Genomic DNA, 16,098 nt, shown 5'->3' with positions numbered 1-16,098 from the left:
AGTCGTTAGTAGCTTCTGGTGGGTATACGCAAGAAGAGCAGGAGAAAATTGCACTCGCAAAAGAAATATGAGATCTGAAAAAGCGTACAGAGCAGCCTCTAGTGGATTCGCAAAAAAAAAAAAAACGTACCTCCTGTGACATATTTGGCGCTCTCCAGAAATGTATATAGCGGTATGTTTTTAGAATGACCTTGAGTTGTTGTAATCATAAAGGTATCATGACAGTTTTATTAACACCCCTTTAAGTAAAGTCAAGTGACTGATCACTATATAAAATACCACAGCCAGGTTTTAGGTTAAAACGTTTTTCAATTTATTTAGGCTGATGTAGAATAGTCAACAATAGAGAAACTAGAGTTTTCCTCTCAAAATGGTGTAGTTAAATGATAAATGTAAATGTTATAAGAGTTTAGGTGCTCCATTTTTATCTGTTCTCTTTACTCCTACATGTGTAAACCGGCTCTCAAAACGATCTGAGCAGACGTCAGCGTGTCTTTATAGACAAATAGTGGAAAACCTCCCTGAAATGAATCAAAATGTTTATTGGACCTGGTTGAAGAGTTTATATTAGGAGACTTATTCTAGATGTATGATCCTGTCCAGCAGGATTTACAGTCACACAACAGGAACATTCCAGTCCCGGCACACAAATCCAAATCATCCAACGGTTGAAGCACGTTCTCATCATTAAATTAAGCGAACCCTTGTAACAATAATTTAATATAAGCTTAAAGACATCTGATTTTTCAGATTGTTGGTTAATATTCACACCGTCTGACAGCATTACACTAGGGAAAGTAGGTAAGATTAAAGAGATAGTTCACACACAAATTAAAATTTACTCACTAATTACTCTTCCATTAAGCGTTTTTTTCTGTTAAACATAAAAGAAGATAGTTTGAAGAAAGCTGAAAACATGTAACCATTGACTTCTATAGTAGGAAAAGTCAATGATTACTAGTTTTCCAGCATTTTTCAAAGGATCTTCTTTTGTGTTAATCAGACACATTCATTTTTGGGTGAACTATCCCTTTAAAAGAATCAAATAATGGCTTTAAGATGATTCCAGATGTGTTTGGACTCATGTAAACACTGGAAGAGTCTCATTAGGAGAGCCGCCGGTTATATATTGATTTGAAAGAGAACTTAAGCCTAGGAAAACATCCCATAATGCACTGTTTGTGTACAGGGCAGAACAAGAATTGGGACACTTGATTGTGACACAGAGGAAGACTTTGCTAGAGTTTGGCATTTTAAGGCAATATAGGAAGTATTTAAAACTAAACCTTAGTTTTAAAGCTGATGAAAATGATGTAATGATGGGAATAACATGCAGAAAAAAAATTCCTGAGGGGGGAAAAAAAATAATAATCACATGCCAGGGATGTTTGCAATCACTGATTTTTGTCATTCAGAAATAATTACATTTTATTTCATTATAGGACGTATTTAAAACAAAATCTCACAGTTTTTTTTTTTAAAGATTTATTTTTGGCCTTTATTATATAGGACAGTATTGAGACAGGAAGCGAAGTGGGAGAGAGAGAGAGAGAGGGGTAGGGTAGGGAAATGTCATCGAGCTGGGATTCGAACTCGTGACGCCCTGACGTGCTATTGCACCATATGTTGGTGCGCTAACCACTAGGTTAGATGTTATGTGGATTGACTGAGGTGTTTACCTGAAGGTCCAACATAAAGGATAATAAATGCATAATTTATGTGCAAGTTGACCATACCTGCCAACATTTGTCCCTGAAAATCCAGAAGACCATGGGGGTTAGGCTCGGGGTGAGGTGTCTGAATTACACTGTTGAGAACGGTTACTCTGGTGTTAGTAACTGTGCTATGAAGCATGTTTCGGGCAGCCGCTGCTATCGGATCCCATACCAATGCTGGTGACCATGGGGTTACACAGACTGTACCAAAATGCTGGTATGGTTAATATTACGGGAGTTTTCCATGAGAAATAACAAAACGGGAGGGTGGCGGGAGATGGGTCTGAAATATGGGAGACTCCCAGGAAAAACGGGAGTGTTGGCAGGTATGAGTTGACAGCCATTTACTGATTTTTTTTCCTCTCATTAGTTATTCATTTGGGGTTTTGGAAAGCATGCATGCATCACTTTTGCCAGCTTTAAAGGAATAGTTCACCTCCAAAATTAAAAATAGCCCATATTTACTCACTATTAGTCATTATATGGTTCTTCTGTCATGTTTTAAATGATCTCATTTGAATTTAAACCCACAGTCATCTAAATGGCACAATTTGGATCAAAGCCTAAAAGAGGCAGTTTTAAAGAGTAATAAAACGTTATATGTGGAGTATATTTTCCCCAACCCAAACAAAAAGTATTAATATCTACCTTTTATGTTTACCCAGTGGCATAGTTATTGTGAGGAACCGGTGAGAGAGTACAGTACACAGGGTAATTAAAGGGCTCAGTAACGGGTTGCAGTGGGCCCAGAGATCCACCATATCCCTCCACCCCCTCCCGGTCTTTACTTACTAGATCGCTACCAACCCATACCCCCACCACCCTGCCCCACACCCCGCCTGTGTTTACTTATAAGATCGCTAACGTCACACCAAACCAACCCTTAAGCTTAAACTTTAGGATGTACTCACATTATGTACAGTTGCCTTCAACCGAGCTGAAGCACGCTTGTCCTCCCTCCTGTCTCCCCCGACAGCCTGCACTCACATTACATTCGGGCCTGGGCACGCTTATGTTATCGATGATGCGCTGTTCAGTAAGCGCTCTCGCTCAGCACAGTGGAGATTTCTTTAGTTATATCATTTTAGTCACTTGATATGCAGTGACACGCAGTCAAATATTTCGCCAAACAGATCCGCTGAAAAAAGACACTGAAAAAAATTATTCAAAGTTGATTCCTTGGATTTACTAAATTATTTTACGTTAAGTGGCTGTAAACAATTTATTTGGGTTGGATTTAAACAAACAGATTAAGTTGAACATTACTAAACTTAATTTATTATAAATAAATTCAACCCATATAAATTATTTGCAACAATATTGCAGACATAAATTTTTTCAGTGCACTTTTGATGCTAATAAACAATCATAAAGTCCTTGTGCTGCAGGAATTAGGAGGTTTGCTGAAGGTGCAACAGTCACGCAGTGAAAGGTTTGCGTCTTTAATCTACGACAGTTTGCATTCATTGAACAGTAAGAATGATTAATAAATCCATATCAAACAGTCCTGTAAAAGTCACGTCTCGTCTTCAGTTTCGGGCTCAGGCGCACTTTGCACTCACACTACAAGCTTACCGCACTTGAGCCCAAGTGAACTGCGCTCTAGCGCACTTCTTCCAACCGGGCCAGGCCCGGCCAACTGAACCGTGCTTGAGCCCGATTCAGAGCACTCACACTTCTCAAACGATCCAGGAAACGGGCCTGGGCATTGTTCGGATGAGTACGCCCTTAGCTACACACTCTAGGGACATCAGATACAGCTTGTAAACAAGGGGCATAATAGGCACCCGTTAATGAAAACAGTCAAATTTTGAGTTTATAATTAAAATACAAAATTATTTGTGTTAAAAAACACATCGGCACACTGTTTAAGACATGCGTTAACCCCCTGATGGCGTATGGGTTAGATTTATGCACTTTTTAAAGCTTCAAATCAAAAAGGGCCACAACCCAACACCACTATACAGGATTGAAGAGCCAGGATAAAATGTAAAACAACTTATAAACAGTTGAAGTCAGAATTATTAGCCCCCCGTAATTTTCCCCCACATTTATTTTTAACGAAAAGAACTGATTTCTTTTTTCTTTGTCATGATGACAGCACATAATATTTGACGATATTTTTCAAGAAAACTAATATTCAGTTTAAAGTGACATTTAAAGGTGCAACTAGGTTCATTAGGCAAGTCATTGTATAACAGTGGTTTGTTTTGTAGACCAGTGGTTCCCAAAGTGGGGATCACAGGACAATGACAGATTTCCAAAAGTCAAATCAATTTTAATAAACTATTAGAATTACAATATTTTAGGCATAATCCACAGAAGATAAAAATAGTATTTTTTTAATAGTAAAACAACAACAACAACAACATGCAAATGAAAAGCAGCAGACTGATTTTATAACACCAGGTTAAACTTAGACACCTTTATGGCATCAAATAGATTAAAATTTAATACAGGCAACAACTGAATATTGAAGATGATCGCTGAGTGGCGGTCTCCAAAATTAAACCAAGAATAGACTTGTGCTGAAAACATTGGGTCCAGTCTTATTAGTTGAGGTTATTAAACAAATTAATAAATGACTACACAAGTCATATGGTTGTTGGACTGTTGCAGTTTTTGTGTTGTCAATATGCTTGCGTTTATATAGGACTATTGTTGTGTGCACGATGTTTGTATATTTATAACCACCTCTGAGGAATTTGGGAGTCACGAGTCACTGGCATTATTATTTTAGGGGCCTCGGGCTAAAAAGTTTGAGAAACCCTGCTGTAGACAATCGAAAACAAATATAGCTTAAGGGGGCTAATAATATTGACCTTAAAATAATTAAACAAACATTAAAACTGGTTTTATTCTAGACAAAATAAAACAAATAAGACTTTTTCCAGAAGAAAAAATATTATCGGAAATACTGTGAAAAATTCCTAAATCTGTTAATTATTATTTGAGAAATATTTGAAAAAGAATTGACTGGAGGGCTAATAATTTTGACTTCAACTGTTTACAGATGCCTTAAATGAGAGTCATTTTGGGGTGAACTATTCCTTTAAGTACTGCTTTAGTGTTTTAGTACCATTTTCTGATATCACACAAAAACACCACTCAGTTGTGTGTAAACATCTCCAAATGATCAGTGTTCAGGTCTGCAGCGTCCACTGGAAATCTCCATCCTGATTGGATGTTGCTGTAATGAGATCAGTTACTTTTTCTTGCCTTCCTGTCCCGTGATTTGCCTCTTACTTGGCTCCGTACATCCTCTCGATGTCGTTCTGGTAGTGAGTTTTTAGCTCCTTTCTCTTGAGTTTGAAAGAGTCTGTAACCAGGCCGGTGTCTGGGGTCCAGGGCTCAACGCTCAAGCGGATCTTCCGGGGAATCTCGAATCTTTCTAGCTGGGCTGTTAAATACACACAGCAGCAGGAAATGAATCATAATCACAGATGGTTATATACAGTGGTGAAACAGGAAGAACAACAAATAGCTGGAGCTCCTAAAACTTTATCAGCATGCTGTGACATTGGTCATGTTTATAGAATTTAATGAAACACTTCTATATACACAATTAAAGGGATAGTTCACCCAAAAATGTAAAATTACTCACTATTTATTCATCCTTAAGAGGTTACAAACCTTTATGAGTTCCTTTCTTCTGTTGAACACCAAAGAACATATTTTGAAGAATGCTGAAAGCCTGTAACCATTGACTTACATTGGAAAAACTGATACTATGGACGTCAATGGTTTTCAGCATTCTTTAAAATATCTTCTTTAACAGAAGAATGAAACTCATAAAGGTTTGAAACAAGTAAAGGATGAGTAAATGGTTCATTAATTCATTTTTCTTCACCTTAGTCCTTTATATATAAGGGGTCACCACAGTGGAATGAACCACCAACAAGTCCAGCATATGTTTTATGCAGCGAATGCCCTTCCAGCCACAACCCTGTACTGGGAAACACCCTTAAATTTTCACATTCACACACACACACGGGCCAATTTAGTTTACCCATTTCACCTATTGATCTTATTCTTCGACGCGGAAGTGCGCTCGTTTTTTGCGATTGTTTTAAAACTTCCGACTCAGCTGTCTATGGGAGAAAAGACTAGGGATAATAAACGGCAGAAAACCGTTAAAACTACACGCAAGTGTTTTCATGATTTTACAGACAAAGTAGAATAATATACTAGCTGTTTTTAACGTCTAAAAATGAATGGAAGTGAATGAGACCGGAAGTCTCGAGCCAAAAAGATTTCAATGGCTGCGGCCACTCATACCCACAGAATAAGCTGAATAGCGCATGTGTTTGGACTGTGGGGGAAAACGAAGCACCCAGACGAAACTCACGCCACAACAGGGAGAACATGCAAACTTCACACAGAAATGCCAATTGACCCAGCCGAGACTCGAACCAGTGACCTTCTTGCTGTGAGGCAGCAGTGCTAACCCCTGAACCACCGTGCCGCCTGAGTAAATAATTCCAGATTTTACATTTTTGAGTGAACTGCCCCTTTAATGGTTCCTGACATGCAAGTGAAATACATATTTAATTAGTAAGTGCATGTTTTATTTTGATTTAAAATCTGGACTTAGCATCTTAACCTATATTAAGTGAAGACATAAATTAGACAGAAATGTTTTAAATTACCATTGTACTTATATATATTATTAAATATTATTTTTTATCAACAACTCTGCAGATATTTATTTCAAATTAGTCACTTAAATACTACAGCTTTTATTTGGTTTTTGGTATTTTGACTAAAAACTTTGTGTTTTTAATTTAACCTATTTTTTGTAGCCTTTTGTTTATATATTCAACTATTAATGTTAAGCTCCTTTTATTATTTTATTTTGACATTTGATATAATTGCGTAATAATCACAGTTTACCAATGCACAAATCTTAGATGACGTCCTCAATTTGGGAAGCCCTGATGTACAGCTGAAGTCAGAATTATTCGCCCTCCTCTGAATTTTCTTTGTCAAATATTTCCCAAATGATGTTAAACAGATTTAGGAATTTTTCACTGTATTTCCTATAATATTTTTTCTTCTGGAGAATGTCTTATTTGTTTTATTTAGGCTAGAATAAAAACATTTTTAAAATTTTTTTTAACAATTTTAAGGTCAGTAATATTAGCCCCCTTAAGCAATATTTGTTTTCCATTGTCTATAGAATAAACCACAATTATACACTAACTTTTAAGCATTTAAATGTCACATTAATCTCAATACTAGTGTCCTAAAATATCTAGTAAAATATTTTGTGCCGTCATCATGGCAAAAATAAAAGAAATCAGTTCTTAAGAAATGAGTTATTAAAACTATTATGGTTAGAAATTGGGGAAATAAATATACATGGGGGCTATTAATTCAGGGGGGCTAATAATTCTGACTTCAACTGTATATTATTACAAGTACCGTTTGACCGTTTGTACCACTGAAAGCAATGCAATACTGCACAAATACTACAAATAGCGTGTGATTGGTCAGATTGTGTTTCACCTGTCAGTGCTGCTTCTGTCAGGACTGTAAGCACCGCCTCCTCGATGACAGGGTTGTTGCAAAGCTCCTCCCACAAACCTCTGACACGTTTCCTCTCCGCCAGAGCCAGGAGCTGCTTCTGATTGGGCACCACAAAGCCAATCACGTAAGACTCGTCACTGAAAAATATCAAGTGGAGGGACTTATTACTTGTGGGTGGGAGTGTGGAGTATAAATGTGCTTTAATAGGGTTTGGTTGATCTAAGATAAAAAATAGTTGGACTAAAGCTGTGGTCACACTGCACTTTTTGCTCCATAGACTTCCTCACAGGCCGGTGTTCTGTCGATTTGTCCTACCTCCCATTTAAAAAAAGTAGGTAGCATATTTTGATGACGCAATATGCTACCCATCAGATTTTGCTACCAGTGTAGCAGATTTTAATGTGGAGTAGTGTGATATGAAGCTGTAATATCGCCCTAACCTACCTAATCCCAAACCCCAACCTCAGAACCATTCAAATACAGTGTTGGCAGCATAATTTGATTGGTGGGATAAAATGTCAGGACATCGGAAACATAAGCTTGTGCGAAAAGTTTAGCATGTTGCTGCGTTAGAAAGTTCAAGCTTTGTAAACTCTGACCTGCGAAATCGCATCATGTGACTGTGTGAGACCAACAGAAGATCAAAACATAACCTCTCTGTACAGAATGTTTGGAGATATGAAGCGATCGCTCGCTTTATCAACGTCTAATCATGTTGGTTTATCTATTTTCACAGCAATGTACTACAGAATTTCACAAGCACAAGCTCATGTGTGAGCGCAGCATAACTCAAAATAAATCATTTAATTACATTTTTGAAAATGTTTTTGTGCATTTTATTCTGAATCACACATACACACTTTTGTAATAATGTAAAGTTAATGTGCATTATTTTATTTTTATTTATTTATTTTGCATTATTTTTTAGTCCCTTTATTCATCAGGGGTCCTTGCTGTGAGGCTGTGAGTGCTAACCACTGATCCACCGTATTGGCCTCAGGAAACTTTTGTGTGTGTATGTAGATATATATATATATAAATGTTATTCATTTTTTTATGAATATTTCAATTAATATTTTTATTAATATTTTTAATGAATATTTTAATGGCTATTTAATGAATATTTTAATGACTATTTTTATTCATATTTTAATTAATATTTTTATTAACATTTTTAATTAATATTTTATTAACATTTTTAATTAATATTTTAAGTGAACATTTTTTATTAATATTTTAATGAAAAATTTTTATTAATAATTTGGTGCATTTTTTAAATAACTTTTATGTATTTATTTTTTATATTCAAACACATAAACAAACACAAATTTGGTCCAACAAACATGTAAACAAAAAAAATTATCAATGAAAAAGATACAATATAAAAAATATTAATAATAATATTAATATTATTATTATTAATAATAATAATAATAATAACTACAATATGTAAAAAAAATCGAATTTGGATCTAATTTTGTCTAATCTTCTTCAATTGAACGATTTTCTGTAGAATTTATGTCTTTATTGTATTTTCCAAAAAAAAAGCTATCTAAAACTTACAATTTAATAATCATGCTTACAATGCGTACTCAGGGATTGTTAGAATGCTTTTAAAACAGAGATGCCTAAACTAGGGCCTGTGGCCCGTAGTAACCTTTGATTTGGCCTGTCATCCCATCTGAGAATAATGGGGATGGTTTAGAGATTGTCAATTTAAATTTTATTTAACCCTTTGTTTGTTTGTTTTTGTTAAAAGCTAACTGAAATAAAAAGCATGAATTAAAGGGTGTAAATTATTCAGATTTAGTTTAAATGTAAATACTGTCACCTGACAATGCAAAGACTTTGGTGAGCAAATCATGGCAAAGGCAGATTTAGCTTGACCTGTGTATTCAGCATTGAACTTCACTGTTTTATAAATGTGACTGTTTATGTTTTTATTGCTAGATGTTATAATTTTAAAAGTGATACTGCATTATATAAATTTAAAGTGATATTTTCTATTTATTTTGAAATATTATGAAATAAATTAGGTATATAGTTTGCTATACTTACCTTTGGCCAATGGCTCTTAAGGATATTTAGTTTTTGGCCCTTCATACAAAAAGGTTTGGCACCCCTGGTTTAAAACACTGCACATTTTTTTCACATTTGGCTATTGGTGAGCATGTGATTAGCTTCTGACTGTAAAATAAGTTGTGTGTGTTTTTGTGAGTGTGGTGCAGATTGTGTTTTACCTGTTTGCATAGGCGCAGATGTTGTCCACCAGTGGGCAGTTCTTCAGGGCCGCCTCCACTTTTCCCAGAGACACGTATTCTCCTGCCTGCAGCTTCACAAGGTCTTTCTTACGGTCTAACACACACGAAAGCAAATCCAGCGTTATGGATGTGACATTTGCTTTAAAAACTTAAAACATTAAGTGAAAGCGTATGTTCACATTACACTAAAACATCTGTTTATATTTTCCAAAACAACTAACCAATCTGTAAACATTTTTAAAAATTTAAATGAGGAAAATAAACTTGCATTATGGATGTGACCAAAAAAGTCTGCGAGTTTACAGTATGCAGCACAGGTGTCAAACTCAGTTCCAAAAGGACCGCAGCTCTGCACAGTTTAGTTCCAACCCTAATTAAACACACCTGATCAAACTAATTGAGTCCTTCAGGCTTGTTTGAAACCTACAGGTAAGTGTGTTGGAGCAGGGTTGGAACTAAACTGTGCAGGGCTGCGGCCCTCCAGGAATTAAGTTTGACACCCCTGGTATACAACATACTTTGTGGAAATTCTGTGAATTAAACTGGTTCCCAAAGGAACAACCCAGGCTCATACTGAAAACATACCCCAATATACATTTCTGGGGAGCGGCAAATATGTCCCATGAGGTATGTTTTTTGCAGTTTTTGTTTTCATGAATCCACCGAAGGCCGCTGTGTACGATTTTTCAGACCTTAAATTTGGCAACAGGAAGTTTCTCTTTCTCTCCCTTTTGTACTGTTTCCTTTGAGTTCTTATCGCTGGCAATATGTTTACAGTGAGATGTGTTATTTTCAGGAAATACAGCACTACAGTGTTTTATTGTAACGAAGAGGGGACTTCCATTTATAATTGGTTTTAAGGTTTACAGCGGTTTGGAAAAGTCAACGTGTTCAAAAGTCCAAAATTCAGCAAACATCTGAAATACAGTTGAAGTCAGAATTATTCACCCCCTTTACATTTTTATTTCTTTTTAAAATATTTCCCAAACGATGTTTAACAGAGCAAGGGCATTTTTGACAGTGTGTCTGATAATATTTTTTGTTCTGGAGAAAGACTTATTTGTTTTATTTCAGCTAAAATAAAAGCAGTTTTAATTTTTTTAAAACCCATTTTAAGAAATTATGGAAAAAAAGAATAATTCAGGGGGGCAAATAATTCTAATAATTAACTTCAACTGTACAAATCGCGTATAAAGCAACATCCAAGCATGCAATAGACCTGAACAGATCAGTGGCTTTACTTTACATCAAAAGAACAGAAAGATATCCAAATATGCCTTATCAAGTTGTAAATATATTTGTGTTTTTGAAACTAACGAAGACAGCAGATGCCCCAATTAATTACGGTTGGCAACACAACATTGTGTCTACCTGAACACTGTAACAGGTAAAAACTCTTCGAAGCTATCATGCATATTAATGAAGTTGCACATCATTCACAATAGAGCACGCTGATTGGTTTGAACCAAGTCTTTCTCATGAATTAATGATGAAAACTCAGACGTCATGTTGTACCTAATGGTACAGACAGCCAGTCTCCACGTTGGAATTTACACAATGATCTCATCGCCGTGACGCAGCTTTTCTTTTCAAACCGGAAAAAAATTGCTTGATATATCACAAAAAAACCAACCAATTTTCACTTTTCAGTGAAATATATGTGTCCTAATAGTGTTTTTAGCAAAGTGGGACACATATATGACCGTCAACATCTCAAAACATGTGTTTTGGTGTTTCATGACCCTTAAAGAGCCCATATTATGGGTTTTTGAAAATTCCCCTCCATGTAGTGTGTAACACAGCTCTAAGTGAAGTGAAGTATCCAGCTAAGGCTTAAATCTGTAAGAATACAGTGTTTAAAACTATTGATTCATCTATAAAAGAGTCGACTCATAGTGCTTCAAACGAGTCGCCTTGATACCGATTCATTAGGTGTTTCGCCATGACGTACGAACGAAACCAAGTTATTCACGTGCACGCGCAAACCCGGGAGATTCCAAACCTGAGGCCCCGCCCTCTGACGCAGAAACCCAGACACACACACACACACACACACACACACACACACACAAACATGCCGGTCGATTGAAGTCACACTGCAGATGGATATATTGAGTCTCTACCCAAACATGAAACCTTAGCATTATAGCCAAGCAGTTGGAAACTTCTGGAAACTTCTGGAAACTACATGCTACAAAGAATACTTCATCTGCGTTTGTTAAAGGAAGGATCAGTAAAGAGTAACTTACTGATGGACGTCAGGATGGATTTTTCTTCCTCCATTTCTCAAGTGTAAGTACATGCGATTAAAGTTGCCTCGTTTACTCTAGCTTGCAAATGTATTTAGTTGTGATTTGTTACTTGTAACCGCGTGTACTGTATCAGGTTAACTGGCTATATTCTCTTATCGCGTGCAAAGTCACTTTAAAAACGCGACGCGTGCTGCTTTGTTAACGGAGCTCCGTGGACGAGGAGTAGTGTGTGTGTGTGAAGCTAGGATATCTCCTCAACTGTTTTTGGAGTTTTTGCTCAATAAAATAGTCAGTCGTCTGTATTTTCAAGTTCATAGTCTGTATTTACATTGACCCACTGGCAGCTAAAATCCACTCCTACACTATCGAGCGTGTATGAACTGTGATTACTTTTATATTGCTGATTAGCTATTGGGCATTTCACTCTCTGACTGAAGGCAGTCGACCAATCGCAACAGGCTGTCATTGGTCCTATCAGCGCAGATTAGCTTCGCGCTAAGGAGGGGTTTGGGAACAAATGAATCACTGGACGATTCATACGGGAGTCACTGGGATAATTAGGTAAAAATAAATGCAGATTATAAGACCATGAAAGTGTTTTTTGACCTTGCATGCATATTAAACTGTTGTTGGAGACCCTTACAACCAAGATATGACCCTATTTCATGTATAATATGGGCTCTTTAAAAAAAAAAAGAGCATATTTTAGAGCAGTAAACACAATACCGTGATATTTTTATCCAAGGTTATCATACCATCAGAATCTTATCACCCCGACATACAAAAAATTCATCACATCAGAGTTAATTCAATGTAAATGCAACTAAAATGCACATGATCTCTCAGTGTGTCTCACCAATGATCTTCAGGCAGCCGTCTCCATGAATTTCGCCAATGTCTCCGGTGCAGAACCATCGCTGGCCTTTCTTGTCCACAAAGAAGTCCTCACTGGTTTTGTGTGTGTTCTTGTAGTAGCCCATGGTTATACTGGGCCCACCGACCAGGATCTCTCCTCGTGGACAGGGCAGGTCTGTGCTGTGATATCCACCTGGAGACATGCAGTACAGGATGGGGGACGGGGAAATGGATTATGGATAAAACGCACAACAAAAAATCCCAAAAATCCACCATGAGCAGAAGTTTTAGCATGGATCAAAGCATACGATTAGGTCACCTCCAGAATGAAAGATTTCCAGCCAATTTACTCAACCCTTTGTCATTCAGGATGTTAATTTCTTCTTGTGAATTGGGTAAAACTAAATTGGCCATAGTGAACAAATGTGTGTGTGAACGAGAGAGAGTGTATGGGTTTTTCCAGTGTGTTGTGTCTGGAAAGTCATCCGCTGCATAAAACATTTGCCAGAGTATTTAGTAAATCAAGGACTAAGCTGAAGAGTAGTAAGTGAGAGTGAGAGAATTCATATATATATTCATTCATTCATTTTCCTGTCGGCTTAGTCCCTTTTATTAGTCCGGGGTCGCCACAGCGGAATGAACTGGCAACTTATCCAGCAAGTTTTTACGCAGCGGATGCCGTCTCAGCCGCTATCCATCTCTGGGAAACATCCAAACACACATTCACACACACACTCATACACTACGGACAATTTAGCCTACCCAATTCCCCAGGAAAGCGGAGCACCCGGAGGAAATCCACGCGAACGCAGAGAGAACATGCAAACTTCCCAGAGAAATGCCAACTGAACCGAGGATCGAACCAGCAACCCAGCGACCTTCTTACTGTGAGGCGACTGCATATATATGTACATATATATCAAAGCAAATATCATAATATTAAAAAAGGAAACAAGCTTGACAACAAAAGATCCGGTTAATGTCGTAACAAATGCCCTTGAATAATACAGCCTGTAGTTTACAGCAAGCATCAAGTGTTCATTGAGATGTGTTTGCGATCGTGTTATGTGTCATGTCTTTTGTCTGTCTTTTCGGGTTTTTTCTCGTAAGGCACGGCTTTCGAAAATTATGAAAAGAGACTCTGCTGGGTAGCTGCAAAGCTGGTTTACCAACACTTGTCTGGGTTTGTAATTTGCATCTTCATAAGGGTGGCATTGTTTTAAACTATGAAACTGGTTTGTGATTTTGTCTCCTCCTGATGGCATGAGTCGTCTGCGCAGTTTGCAGTGCATGTTGCTCGGTTTTGTGTCGGATTGCAAAAAAATAAGTAGATCAAGACTACTGACGTTTAGTGACGTTTATTGTCAACGATGTTTGTGACCTATTTTACCTTATTTTTTTTCTTACTCCTTCAAGTGCAACAAACACTGTATGGCAGTGTGCGGCATCCGGAAGGGCAGGCTGCAAAATGCTTGCGCAACGTTACGGATAGTGCCTAAATTTTAATCGAGCAATTATCAAACTGTCAATATCGCTTTATTGAAAAATGATATATCCTGATAATTATCGATATTGAATTATCACCCAGCCCTACTTTAAACTATTATAGACGTTCATAAAAGTCACTTTTTCAAACTTTTACAATTTTAAAAAGTTGTTGGAAGAAAGTTTAAAGGTGCAGTAGGTAATTGTCTTCAGAAACTTTTTTTGTTGGGCTGGTTGAAAGTCTCTTCACAGTCCAATAGTAGTGATTACAGTAAATGGTCTGAATGTGTTTATATGTATTTTTATATTCAGTGTAAGGCATAAAACTAAAAAATGTTCATCCAATTAAATATTATCGGACCGACATCTCCCATAATTCAGATAAGCAGCTCAGACTGTCTGTCACGCAGATCCGCCATTCACGCGTGCCCGTCTGCAGAAGCGCCGCATGGTCACGAGACGGACCGGGAGAAATCAATTGCTGAATTGAAACTTTTAAAAACCTGAATCCATATTGGAGTTACTTCAACACGCTGGAGGAAGGACGACACCATGGCTGAAGTATTACTGTTAGACAGGTATTGCTCTGATTTAAAACTATTTTAGTACTATGTTAGATAGTGTTCTGTTATGAATAACTTATATGCACAGACGTGTTGTCCAGCCACTGAAATCTCCCGGCGAAAGATTGATGTGATTTTTTTCAGTTTCATAATGACCGTTTTACAGCATCGATAATGTAGATTTCTATTTAGTTTAACAACAAAACCTCAGTAAATAGCGCTATTCCACCTAACCTGCTATACTGAGCTGAAGTTGCTTTTATATTCACATTGTGTCATTTTTGAACTATGACAGCCTTCCTATACTGTTTACCATGCTACTCTGAATATTCGCTCTGAAATAGCATGTAAGTGTGGCTAAGTAATAAATGTAATTCCTGCACGGCGCTGGCACTAACTAACTAGCGAATGACATCAACTAGTGGGTTGTCTGTCTGCTGTTGTGACGTGGTGCGCGTGCTCGTGATTTCAGGGGGTGTGGCTTTGAATCACAGTCCCTCCTCGCCGTCCAAAGATAATATTCTAAGCGGTTAGCATTTTGGCAGATCACCTACTGCTCCTTTAAGGTCCCATAATGCTACTCAAAAGCATAAATAAACAGGGAAAACTAAAAACATGGACCAGAAAAATACAGACAACTGCTAATTTACAAATATTACACAGTGCATTTAATCCCTGTGGCCTCTCATTCCTATGACTTAAATAAAATGCCATTATATAATGTTTTATTCAAACATGTTTAGTAATTACAGTTAAAAAAGCTAAGATGATCTGATCTGTCCAGAAGTGAAGTGGATTTTATAATCTTTAAAGTGTGAAGTTAATCTATATATTCAAATTGTATGTGTATAATCTGCTTGTAGACATATATACCATTAGAAAAATTAAGGTGTCACAAGAAATGGATAAGATATATGGTTAAACTAGGTGGAATTTGGGGTCAGGGGTTAAACTAGGTGTAATTTGGGGTCAGGGGTTAAACTAGGTGTAATTTGGGGTCAGGGGTTAAACTAGGTGGGATCTTGTGTGACATATGTAGAACAATGTGAAAAACAGTTGCAAAAGAGTATATAAGCAGGCCAGAACATCAGTGAGACTTGATTCCTTGATTTTCAGGCAGAGATGTTACCGGGGGTCTCCTGAAAAATCTCCTTTGTTGTCCACAATAAAGTATACTCTTCTGATATTCATAACCTCCGGACTGAGTTTGATTCATTAAGAGAAAAACCGAAAACCACTAAAGAAGCAGCCGCTAAAAATGTCTTCCTTACAAGGCCGCAAATGATAACCATAAATACTTTTTTTTGTTCCACTTCCTTCTCTTTTGTTCTGTTGTTTTATTGCTCGTCCTTCCCTCGAGGTAGCAAACGAGCAGACATATGGCCTGACGGATGGGTAAACGCGTGTGACAGTGTTTTCATAAGAGCAGATATATGCA

General features: G+C 37.1%; 1 protein-coding gene and 1 long non-coding RNA gene across 5 annotated transcripts in view; one reads left to right on the top strand and one right to left on the bottom strand.

Moving 5' to 3' along the window:
• LOC137487676 (uncharacterized) overlaps positions 1-16,098 on the top strand; it is a 69,257-nt gene that overhangs the window by 48,190 nt on the left and 4,969 nt on the right. The window contains exon 3 of one of the 3 annotated variants that reach the window (XR_015509991.1): positions 9,497-12,402. The exons of 1 other annotated variant lie outside the window; for it this stretch is intronic. This is a non-coding gene — a long non-coding RNA (uncharacterized LOC137487676). Of the gene's footprint in view, positions 1-9,462; positions 12,403-16,098 lie in introns of those variants that run through there. One more of the 3 variants, XR_015509992.1, reaches the window with a different exon arrangement.
• acsl3a (acyl-CoA synthetase long chain family member 3a) overlaps positions 4,524-16,098 on the bottom strand; it is an 84,356-nt gene continuing 72,781 nt past the window's right edge. Inside the window, exons 13-16 of one of the 2 annotated variants that reach the window (XM_087283181.1) lie at positions 12,614-12,805; positions 9,485-9,599; positions 7,224-7,381; positions 4,524-5,115 (exon numbers count right to left, since the gene is read on the bottom strand). In XM_087283181.1, coding sequence (XP_087139307.1) covers positions 4,958-5,115; positions 7,224-7,381; positions 9,485-9,599; positions 12,614-12,805 — 623 coding nt within the window. In that variant the 3' untranslated portion in view covers positions 4,524-4,957. The remainder of the gene's footprint in view (positions 5,116-7,223; positions 7,382-9,484; positions 9,600-12,613; positions 12,806-16,098) is intronic. The other variant, NM_001045128.1, reaches the window with a different exon arrangement.

The sequence above is a fragment of the Danio rerio genome, chromosome 15 (genome assembly GCF_052040795.2).
Source record: "Danio rerio strain M-AB ecotype USA chromosome 15, GRCz13ab, whole genome shotgun sequence".
Taxonomy (NCBI): domain Eukaryota; kingdom Metazoa; phylum Chordata; class Actinopteri; order Cypriniformes; family Danionidae; genus Danio; species Danio rerio.
Note: the sequence above shows the minus strand (reverse complement) of the source record. Positions and strands in the feature narration are given on the sequence as shown.